Source organism: Psammomys obesus, unplaced genomic scaffold (genome assembly GCF_907164565.1).
Source record: "Psammomys obesus unplaced genomic scaffold, mPsaObe1.curated_primary_1811, whole genome shotgun sequence".
Classification (NCBI taxonomy): domain Eukaryota; kingdom Metazoa; phylum Chordata; class Mammalia; order Rodentia; family Muridae; genus Psammomys; species Psammomys obesus.
In genome coordinates this window covers 29,825,528-29,837,653 of record NW_026596073.1, presented here as the reverse complement: position 1 = coordinate 29,837,653, position 12,126 = coordinate 29,825,528, and the positions used below count along the sequence as shown (strand labels likewise).

General features: G+C 39.9%; 1 protein-coding gene across 1 annotated transcript in view; it reads left to right on the top strand.

Moving 5' to 3' along the window:
* The window catches only part of Trpc3 (transient receptor potential cation channel subfamily C member 3), a 63,253-nt gene extending 51,517 nt beyond the window's left edge, over window positions 1-11,736 (top strand). The window contains exons 10-12 of the mRNA XM_055626185.1: window positions 561-644; window positions 7,746-7,821; window positions 10,930-11,736. Of these exons, the coding sequence (XP_055482160.1) occupies window positions 561-644; window positions 7,746-7,821; window positions 10,930-11,072 (303 nt within the window). The 3' untranslated portion in view covers window positions 11,073-11,736. The remainder of the gene's footprint in view (window positions 1-560; window positions 645-7,745; window positions 7,822-10,929) is intronic.
* Window positions 11,737-12,126: the final 390 nt, after the last annotated feature.

Here is a 12,126-nt window from a genome sequence, read left to right as displayed (position 1 = left end):
AGATAGATAGATAGATAGATAGATAGATAGATAGATAGATAGATAGACTCATGCATCTATGCATAAATGGAGAAAGGTCTGACCCTTGCTCATAGTAAGACAAGATGCTTGAGAAGAGGTATTATTTTAGATGATATTGTAGGACTACAAAATATGCGTCAGGCTACCTACACCTCTGGAAGGCTCTCTGTTCAATTTAAGAGAGGAACTTGGACTCAGCAGCCAAGCAAACCACATCAGAGACACTTGTAGTTCTGGATGGTAAATGGTGCATGTTCTCGGGAAAACTTGGGTTAGATAAGGCCCAACTTCTAAAATACACTTTTAATGAACAGCTCTGTTACACTGAGTCTTGTCAGTGTTTTGATGAAGGTGAATGTCTTCCCCACACAAATGTTTGCCTTCAGAAATATCGAACCCCACTCATTAAAGCCAGCTCACACAAAATGTTCCTCAGACGTGTTGACTGCAGAAATGCCATCAAGAGAATCAAATAAGCTATGTTTCTTATTCCAAGTGAATGTATTCTAATTTACTAGGTTAATTGTATTTTTTCCTAGTTAACCCTCTTCACTCAGTCTAACTCGAGAGTTTTTGAATCACACAGTTTTAACAGCATTCTCAATCAGCCAACACGCTACCAGGTAAGCACTCACTGGCTATTCTATTGTGTGTGATCCGGGTGTGGCTCTGTGTGTGTGTGTGTGTGTGTGTGTGTGTGTGTGTGTGTGTGTGTGGAGTAGTGAGTTCTTTATATATACTGTGAAGGCATGCAACAGGAAGTAAGGCATTAGGGACTGCAAAAATCAGAGTTCAACCTCTTTGTTCTTTTGCACTTTTTTTTGGCTAAAGAAAAGGCTTTTGTTGTTGTTATAGATTTATTTTTTCTTTTATTTTCTTAAGATTGAAGTTTGAGCCCAGGGCCTTGCCCGTGCTACAGTCATGATCTATTTTATTTTATTTTATTTTATTTTATTTTAATTTTATTTTATTATTTTATTTTGAGATAAAAGTCTCACTAAGTTTCCTGGCTTGGCTTCCTACTCACTGCTACCCAGGCAGGACATGGACTTTCAGTCCTCCTACCTCTGCCTCTCGAGGAGATGAGAGTACAGGTCTCAGGAAGGTCTCACCAGGCTCAGGAAGAAGGATTGCTTTTACAATGATAAAAACAAGTGTTCCTATGATTCTTAAATTAGACTTACATAATTCATGAGAGAGGGTTTTGTCTCTGGGTATTTCTGTACACCTCATGAATGCTTAGTGCCCACCGAGGTCAGAAGAGGGCATTAATCCCCTGGAACTGGAGTTACCGATGGTTGGACCCCACCGTGAGGTTGCTAGAAACTGAAACTTTATCTTCTGCAAGAGCAACCACTGAGCCATTGCTCTAATTTACAAGGAACAAATATTCGTCTGGAGAAAGGAGTGGAAGATACAGTATTTAAGGATAAGTGATACTCTCAGTATGAGACCTGATACGTTTCACTAGGTTTCATTTTTATGAAATCTATCTTGCAAACGATTTCTAGATTCTCTTGTCAATACAACTTTAAAATATCTTTTGAATGCTGATGCTATATGCCGATTGGGACACTCCATACCTATCTAGCACAGAAAGTTATGGTTCTTTGTTTCATCTGGCTAGTCCTTTGACCACTAGATCTAAGGTGTAGAGAGGATCGAGGCATTTATGCTGTCCCTGGTATTAATTAGTGAATAAAATCCCCTCTGCATACAGTTTTCTTAGAAGAGGAAAACTTGGCAAACGTGACCAAAACCCACTGACTGTTGATGTCGTCCTCTGTTTGATGACTTTACAGTCTGCTCACTGGTGGTGTGTAGGTTATTTCATTCCCCATCTTCCACTGGCGCAAATAAATCAAGGATTTTTATTTCAAACTAACAGAAATAGTCAAGTGTGTTTACTGTGTGTCCACCATGAATGAACTTGGCCGTGTTGTGTTTAATGGTCTATTTTTAAAAATTCTCCATTTGCCTTTCTTGATGACTTTCTGTTACCAGTTAAGAGGAAATTTAATAGTTAAAACTGTCAACTTTTATCTGTGATAGGGGTTAAGAAAATTTTTATCAGTATGTTGAATATCTTGACCTTACAGCTTTGCAGCCAACTTGGGATTTATGTTCTATTTTAAAAGACCTGTCCAACAAAAATCATACACAAATTGATATCATCCTTACTTCAGAACTTTTATTTTGAAAAACTGCCTGACTATTTTTTTTTTTTTAATTTGGAGTTTTAGTTGGCCTGTCTAGTTCACAAAAATTCTGGCTGGTGTTTTTCATGAAGATTGGGCTAATATTTCAAGACTTGACCTCTTTCTGATGTCTTTTTTGATTGGTTGGTTGGTTGGTTGGTTGGTTGGTTGGTTGGTTGGTTGGTTGGTTGGATAGTTGAATGAACTTTCCTGATGTTTGGTTTGAGTTAGCTGATAGTAGAAGCTGGTCCTGACCTCCTGGTCCTGCTGCCCATACCTCTCAAATGCTGGGATTTGCAGGAATGTGCCATCTTGCTCAGATTTGTACAGGTCTTTGTGTCTGGAGTCATACTTATTTTATTCAGTTTGTTAAAAGTCTCCCAGAACTGCCAAATAGCAACTACTGAAGGACTAAAAGAAGATAGAACTGTATTTCCTTCTCATATTCAAAAATTCAAGTAACTCAGCCCTCCTGGAATACGACTGAGAATGTCTGAGATCAGGCCTTCTCTATCACTGTTGCCATGACAAAGGGCATTGTGACACCAATCTGCTTTGAAAACAGCAGATTTTGAAGGGGAAAATTTTATGCCTGGATACATAATTTTCCCTGAGTATAAAAGGAGGTAAATGTGCTTGCTTATTTTCCCTTTGATGAAGTTTAGTTGATGAGATACTTTGTTTAGAATGCTTCCAGGAAAATTTGAACTGGAGCTGAATTTTTAAAACAATCTATTTTGCATCATTATCCCTTTGGGCAGCAAGTATAAAATTACACAGACCTTTTTCTAAGCATAGTTTCGGAGGCCATGTAAATATCTTGCGGAGTGTTTCATTAGAGGGTGTGAAAACATTTTAGTTTTCTGGCTTCATTAGTAACTAACCTTATCTAAGCAGGAACTACAAGTCTATATGTATTTGATTATTTAATCTGAGCAATCATTTACGGGCTGAGTTATGTGACCCATTATGGAGTTGAAAAAACAGACACTCATGATTACTTTAGGATCGCTCATCTGATAAAGACCTTTATTCAAATTCAGAGATTTTCGTTTTCACTCACAACACATCTGCCTCTCCTTCATTCTTATTTGTGTATGAGTGCTATATGTTTACAAATGTATGTGTATGTACAGGTGTGTATGTATGTGAATGTGGAGACCAAAGGTCAATGTCAGGTGTCTTCCTGAGTCACTTTCCCCCTTCATCTCTCAATGAACCACTTACATACATAAACATACCTATAGAATTATGCATTAGCTTTGTGTGTGCGGATGAGGGGTGGAGTTTGTCTGTTTGGATGGGTTTCTAAGGATGTGTTATTATTTTTAATTATGTGTGGGGAGCTATGTGTCCCTTGAGTACCATGCCTGTGGAGACTAGAAAAAGCCATCAGATCCCCTGGAGCCAGAGCTACAGGTGGTTGGGAGCTGCCCAGCATGGGTATGGGGAATCGGACTTCGTTCCCCTGGAAGAGCAGTACACACTCTTAACTGTTGAGCTGTCTCTCCAGCCCCTTGCTTGTGTATTTCCTAACTATGTGAATAATACAATAAAATTGTTACAGGTGTTTCTTTCTGCTGCCAGGAGTTTTCTATATTGCTATATTGTTAATTACTAAACAAATAAATGACAAATGCTATCCAAAAAGACATTGTCTCTATATAAACTTAAATCTGGCTTCTGCACATGAGAGACACATTTAATTATCACAACGATCTCCAGTTCTATGCCTTTTCCTACAAATGTCATGATTTTGTTCTTCTTTAGAGCAGAACAAGATTCCATTCTGTGTGTATACATTTTCTTTATCCATGATGGACATTTAGGCGGGGTTTGTTCCCTGTCGATTTCGAAGACTGCAGCAATAAACTTGAATGTGCGTTTTGGTGTCTCTCTGCCCTGCTGACTGGGGGCGCTCACATGCATACCCAAGAATGGTAGTGCTGAATCGTATGTTAGTTCTCTTCTAATTTCTCCAGGACCTTCCACGCTGATAGCCACAGTGAGAGTAGATGTTTGTCCGATAATGAGAGCACACGTCAGCTCATCCTTGCTCCTGCCTGTGTCTTGGGTCTTTTTTTTCCTCTCTGGCTTAGTCATCTGCAAACCTGAAAGTCTACAGGACTGTACATTTAGTAGAGAAGAGGTCACTGAGTTCCCTTACTCGGAGACAAGCACAGTTTCAACGAGCCTTAGGTTCCGACCTTCCCTGGAGTCTAAGGAAAGAGGAAGCACTCCTTCCCTGTCACATGAACAATTTGAGAATAAAGGAGTTATAGGCCCCAGGAGTTCTGGTTTCTCGGGCCTTTTTCCAATGGGTATGTAGAGAGTGGGAGGCAAACTTGGAACTGATTTGAATCTTAGTGAGCCCTAGGGGAGTGGTATGGACCCAGATGCTGGTGAAAACTGTCCGTAGGCTGTAGGTAACTGGTGTACTTCGTAACCAGTTTAGATCTTATCATTAACCCGGGAACAATGCAGGGGGAAGGAGTCTGATTTGACTTAGGACTACATTTCACCGATATCTTTTAGAGCATCTTTTAAAGAATGTTTTCCTAGCCAGTTTTAACCCATACATTTCTGTCTTCAATCCACTTGCCTCATCTGTAAATATTATGTAAGGCAAGGATCTAGTTTTTGGCTTTCCCAGAGGATAGTCCGTGCCTCAGCACTCCTTGTTAATGCTCTTTTCACCCACCTTTTTAGAATATTTGTTGTTTATTCATTGTTATCATTATTAATCATCGTTGTGTCTGATATATATGGATATTTTGCCTGCATGTATGTCTGTGCACCATATGAATGCCTGGATGCCTGTAGAGTTCAGAAAATGCATCAGATATGCTGGAAGTAGTGCTATAGACAGCCGTGAGCCACCAAATGGGTGCTTGATCGCTGACTGAGTCAGTAAGCTTAAAGTCTGTCTTATCTGGTCTGGTTTCCTTTGAGCTGAAAGCCAGGTGGATCCAAGGCTTTCTCAGAGGCTCCAAAGACAGGACAGAGTGAACTGTAGTTCTATGTCCTTGCCTAGGGTCACAGTCGGCCGGGACCTCGAAGGAGTTAAGCTTCTGGGAACCCAGCTCTGCCCTCTGAAAGCTGTGGTCATTAGTCTTAAGGCAGCTGTGTCCGAGCTATGTGTTCTCTTTACCAACATTGACTTAGCTCTCTGCTGACCTTGGCCCATTCTCCATTTCCCCCTTGTAAATAGTATATATGATGCTCTACTTCTTTTTTTTCTTTATTAATTACATTTTATTCACTTTGTATCCCCCCTGTGCTTCCCTCCCTCCTCCCGTCCCAATCCCTCCCTTCCTCCACCCTCTGCATGCATGCCTCTCCCCAAGTCCACAATTTGTGTATCTATTCCTCCACTGAAGGACATTTAGGCTGTTTCCAGCTTCTGGCTATTACAAATAAGGCTGCTACAAACATGGTTGGATGCTCTACTTCTTAGTAAACTTGCCTGACAACCCTCAGATTACACATGACTTCCTGGTCCCAGCTCTCTGTCTTCTGTATTTTCTAATCCCCAGTCCTCCCACCCTGCAGTTTCGGGTGCTTATTCCTGCAGGTTTGGGTACGAGTGTGACTGAGGAAAGAGGGTTTTTAATAGCACGAGGCTCTTCATTCTCACATTGCTGTAGTTTTTCTCTGACAATGACATTTCAGATTATCCTGGAACTCCTTCTACTGGCTTAAAACATCTCACAAAAATCACTTAGCTTCAAACTTTTTACTGCCTTAAAATTGAGGGTTTTTTTGTTTTGTTTTGTTTTTTCTATTCTCATTATGACTACTGTTTAGCTCAGGCTTTCCCCCTACCTCTTTCCTGAATTATCTTTTAAGTGTGATATTTATATGCACACAATAATATGTACAGCAATTATGAAGCAAATCATGAACGTACAAAGCCAACACCCACATCAGTGACAGCTTATTGCCTCCGGTTGGCAATTTTTCTTACCATGTCTCTGCCAACATCTAAGAGACAATTGCTGCTCTGCAGTGTTCCTGATCTTCTTGCTTTTCTTTTCAGATGTGGGTTTATCATACTATGAATATTTCAGGAATACATATGACCTAGCTCTAGAAGATAGCTTTATATTTTGTGAAGTCCTTTGCAACCAAACATTTTTATTCAGCATCATGCTTTTTTTTTCTGTTTTTGTTTTTGTTGGTTTGTTTTGAAACATGGTGTCACTACGTAGCCCTGGAACTCAACATTGCTCTTCTAACCTTGTTGTCCTGCCTCTTGGCTACATGTGGAGTTTTTGCACTCTGTAAGGAGTGAAATTTTTGTCAGTGTTGATAACATCAAATTGTTTCCAAAGCGTCTTATCTATTTATTTGTGCTCTACCTGGGAAAATATAACAGTCTCCATTGGGCCATGGATTTTTTTTTTTCCAGCAGCTGTCATTATCAAATTTATGTCTTGTTCATTTTCTTTATTAAATGTCAACCTGCACCTAGTCTTTGTTATATGTGTGTGTTATAATATCTGTGTCCTCAGGAACAGACTTTAAGGTTGTTCTATAAGTTTTTACCATTTATGATTCCATTTCTGTAAAATACTTGGGTGTCTTTTCCCATTTAAAAATACTGATAATTTTATTATTTTTTAATATTATCTTTATAAGTAGAAGTTTCTAAATCATAATGAAGGTCAATTTATTTTTATATCATTATAAGAATTTTTATCTTGTTTTTAAAAATATAATCTGAAATAATTATATTCTACTAAAGGATTAAAAAGCTTCATCTTTCATATGTAAGGTCAACTGGGATTAATTTTTTTTATTCATGGTATGAGGTTGGCATCCAAATTAAGTTTTTTATGGATAAACAATTATTCTATAAGAACATTTATTTGGCTTGGAAAAAATTAGTCACAATAAAATTGCTATGGAGACAAACATGTAACGCAACAAGACATATTGAATCCAGAAAACAATGTCACATAAGCAGTAAATATATATATATATATATATATATATATGTATATGTATATCGACAAAATTTTAATGAAAAAATACTAGAATGGTCTATACCCAAATAACAACAGTAATTATCTTTGGATGGTGGGGTTATCAATGATTTTGTTTAATTCTCTTGTTGGTCTCTCTATTTTTCCAAATACTGTGCCCTGGCTTATTTTTTTTTTTTCAAACAGAGAGAAATAATGTGTCTATGGTGATAATGTAGCTCAAAGCACCTTAAAGGAAAAAAAAAAAAAAAAAAAAAAAAAAAAAAAAAAAACAGTTTAAAGGTAACCGTTGTAATCTTCCCCAACTTTTAAGAAAGTTTTTTCATTTTTGAGATGAAAAAAGAAAAGAAGACGTATGTTAGTTGTGTTCCAGCAGGAAGTAAAAGAGCTAAATTGTGCAGCTTGGCTAATTCTTTGTAGTCATATCAGGCTCTGCTCCCTGTGCTGTCTGCGTCACAGGCACATAAGGCCCTCTGAAGAGTAGGCTGAGCAGTCACGTACATCATTGGTGATTTAATTACTTCTTTTTGCCCAACAGCAGATAATGAAAAGACTCATAAAACGGTATGTTTTGAAAGCACAAGTAGACAAAGAAAATGATGAAGTGAATGAAGGTAAGCATCTTCAGTTGGGACTCACCTTTCTTCGTAGCTAACTTAAGGAGCATGGGGAGCTGGGGCAGGGTTACTGCTGCCAGCTCAAGGCTGCTGTGGGCTGCAAAGTGAGTCCTAGGCCAACCTGAACTACATAGCAAAAACGCTGTCTCAGACAAAGGATTTTTAAGCACCAAGCTATATAAATAAGTAGAGACTGGAGGGTAACAGCACAGTACAGATCTAGAGTCAGAAAGAAATAAACCTGGGGCTGGAGAGGTCGCTCAGTGCTTAAGAGCAAGTGCTGCCCTTACAGAGGACCTGAGTTCGATTCCCAGATTCCCATCATTCATGTTGGATAGCTCACAACTGCCTGTAACTCCAGCTCCAGGGAATCCAACGCCTCTGACCTCTACAGGTCTACACACACGCATGCACATACACACACACACACACACACACACATACACACACGGAGAAAGAGACATAACATAATTAAAAATAAATGGAGGCTCCTTTTCAGCACAGATAAGTTGCCTCTAGATCTATCTCTCCTGATAAGAGAAAGGCTAACTTAGCAAATGCTGCTGCTGAATGGGCTCTGAAGCCATTTCCTGGTGAACACATGAGTCCCTTTCAGATCTTAGTTGACCCAGTGGTATACGTTCATAGGAAAAAAAAAAATCTATTAATATCTAATGAAGGACCAGGAAAAAAATTCTATTATGCTGGCCTATAAATAGGCTCAAGAAGATGGTGTTAGAATGGAGTTACAATGTAGAAACAGCAATCTTATCAGCTGTTTCATCCTCCTTGGGAGCCCAGAGCTAGCTAATGTACTTGGGAGAAATCCTGTGGCCATGATAGTGCCAAAAATAATCAGCATTTGAACCCCTGCCCCAAAGAGGGAAGTTAGTGAGAATTTTGTATTAATAAGCTCTTAATAAAAAAAGTTGACTACGTAGCATATAAGCATATTAAATGAGAGAATTATTTTTTATCCAGGAAGCCAAAGTTCAAGGTTGAATCATGCATTGTCTGTAGCTGGGATTCAGAAGCAAAGAAAGAAGGACTGGAGATGAGGGATCACTGTGGGGGAACCCTACTCAGGCCGGGGTAACTTAGTGGTAGAACGCATGTTGAGCAGGCCCCAGACTTAACCCCCCCCAACCAAAAAAGAAAAAGAAACCCAAAACCAAAGCTAGACTTGTTTCAAACTAAGCCACCTTATTCCTCTACTTCCCATATGCCCCAGGAAGTGCGCTTGCGTGCGCGCGCGTGCGCGCGCACGCACGCGCACGCACACACACACACACACACACACACACACACATCTTTTTCAAGACAAGGTTTCTCTGTGTAATAGCCCTGGCTATCTTGGAACTCACTATATACATCAGGCTGGCCTCAAACTCATAGAGCTCCACCTACCTTTGTCTCACGAGTGCTGGGACCAAAGGTGTGTGCCACCACACCTGGCCAGTGTATATTCTTGAACAGTTAAGGCTTTCTTAAAATGAAAATATTTTTATGGTGTCTTTAGTTTTGGTGTGTGTGTGTGTGTGTGTGTGTGTGTGTGTGTGTGTGTGTGATGTTCAGGATTGAACCCATGGCTCTCTACATGCTAAGCACAGGCTCTACCACTGAGCTACATCCCGGCTCAACTGGTTGTTATATAATAAAAGCACATATATTCTGGAGCATGGTAACACATGCCTGTAATCCCAGAACTCCAGTGGTGGAAACTGGAGTATAGGGAGTTCAAGGGCAGCCTCATGTCTAGGCCTGGGTTACATGAGACCCTGTCTTAATAACTGTAACTATAAATCATACAAATTATGCTTTAAAAACATCATAAAGCTATCATGATAAAAGGTCACCCTACATTGTACCCATAAGTATATATAACTACTATATGCCGATTTGTAAAGATAATTATTAAAGGGAAATATCCTCAAAGATTCTATTATTTTTATAAAAATATGAAGGCAAAGGACTACTAATTTTCAGAATTTATTCTTAGAATCTAGGTAACGTTCTGCCTGTAGACTTACTTTTAGTCTCAATACTTCTCTGCATCACGGTTCCATAGATCCCAGAACAGAGCCGTTTTCCGTGGCAATCTGTGTGTGCTCAGGGTGCTGCCAAGCTGAGTGTGGGGAACAGCTGTGTTTTAGCCTCTCTGTGCTGCTCCTCCTGGAGAGCCGGGAGTCTGCACACTGCTCCTCCATCCCGGCCCTCTGCACCAGACAGACCCAGCCCTGTGTCCATGCCACTGTCTACTGAGCAGCTCCCTTCACAGCCTTCCTCTCTCCTCATCAACTTTGACTTAAACTTGACTTCTGTGTATTTGCACATTCAATCAGTTCAGTTTTAGTAGAGCAATGGAGGTAACGTGGGCATGTCGACCCTCTGACGGAAGGGAACAGAAGAACTCTTTATGTCCAGCAAGGGGACAGTGTGATTGTTTGGGGAAGGGGGTTGTTGTATGTTTTGGGTTCTGGAGATAGGGTCTCTCTGTGTAGCCCTTGCTGTCTTGGAACTTGCTACGTACACCGGGCTGGTCTCAAACTCACAGAGATCCACCTGCCTCTGCCTCTGCCTCTGCCTCTGCCTCTGCCTCTGCCTCTGCCTCTGCCTCTGCCTCTGCCTCTGCCTCTGCCTCTGCCTCTGCCTCCCAAGTGTTGAGATTAAAGGCGAGCGACACCATGTACTACAAAAGTGTGATTTCACTGTTCCATCATTTGAAAATGCATCTTAACTGGTGCTCTAACTTCATGAGCAATGTCGTAGAAGGCAAACCCTGTGCTAGGAGAGGCGGAGATGTAACCCAGCGGCAGGGCACTTGCCTGACTTACATGGGGGTGTGGCTTTGATCTGGCACAACCAAAGGCACTTGAAGCTATTACAGACACAGTTGGGATATCTTTAGAACCTTTTCAAAGGTCGGTATGCCTTTAAAGGCTGGCTTTCTTAAACACCTTAAAGGAGTGTTTGAAACAACTACCTTGGAGACTTGGTGAAGCAAACATATTCAGATTGAGTGAATTTCACTTTGTATTTTTTGCCTAACTATGAAGAGTAAAATCACCATTTACACTTTTTTTTTTTTAAATACAAACACTCTAGGTGAATTGAAAGAAATCAAGCAGGATATCTCCAGCCTTCGTTATGAACTTTTGGAAGACAAGAGCCAAGCAACAGAGGAATTAGCCATCTTGATTCATAAACTCAGTGAGAAACTGAACCCCAGTGTGCTGAGATGTGAATGAGGCGGCAACTTGCAGTCAAGCTTTGACTGTCGCACAGATGTGGGCAATAATTCCTAAGTACGAAATACTTGAAAAACCATGGTATAAAGCTCTAGTGTTAACTACCTGTATCATGCGAAACCTTACAGTTAAGCTAGGTGGTAATGATTTCCATTACGTGAAAATGACTTCAGCCATTGACCTCGTATTATAAGCAGTGACATGCTAATGTATTCAGAAGCCCAGTATTAATGTCACTGGCATTCTCGTCTTTTTTGTCTTTATATTACCTGTTGGCCTCCAAGAGCTCCTTGAGAAACAGGGGACCACATCAATCTCATCTTTGTGTCTCCAACATTTAGTGCAGTGCCTGGTACGTAGTAGGTGCTTGGTAAATGTCCAAACCAACTGACCTGAACAGCCAATAGCATCTGAGAACAGACAGAAGGCCATCGCTATGTAGTATTCCTTCTCCTCCAAAGGCTGAAGTCATTTTTTTTTAATGGAAACTGAGGAAGTTTTACAACCAGCTATGACTTGTTGAGAATTTTCTTAGACTTTTAGACATCACTGACAACTCCATGACCTTTGAAATGCAAGTGAAGAATTTAACAGTGAAATGAGCGAATTGAAAATACAGTTACACTACATATTTAAGTTTCATAGGATTGTTCAAGAATAATCATTAAAGATTTTTTAAATATATGCTTGTGTCTTTTCTCATTGTATTTGTGGTTTTATGGTGTGAATAGTCAATAAAGAAGTGTGGTTTGTTTTTTGTTTTTGTTTTTTTTTTTTTGAAGTTAGGGTTATAGTAGGCTATTATTTTGTTGTAATCTTTTTTAAGAGTATTTCAGCCTCTTCCTTAAGGATCTCCTTGTTGTTTAGCTTCTTTAGGACTATAGATTTTAGTATTTTATCCTATATTATATGGATACTATTCACTTATAAGGGAAGAGGCTGAAACCTCATTCATGGGAGCAAACAGCATAGATATCGGAAGTAGGAGAAGACAGGGAGCAGGACAGAAGCCTTCACTAGGAGGCTTCTGAAAGACTCTACCCAACAGGGTATG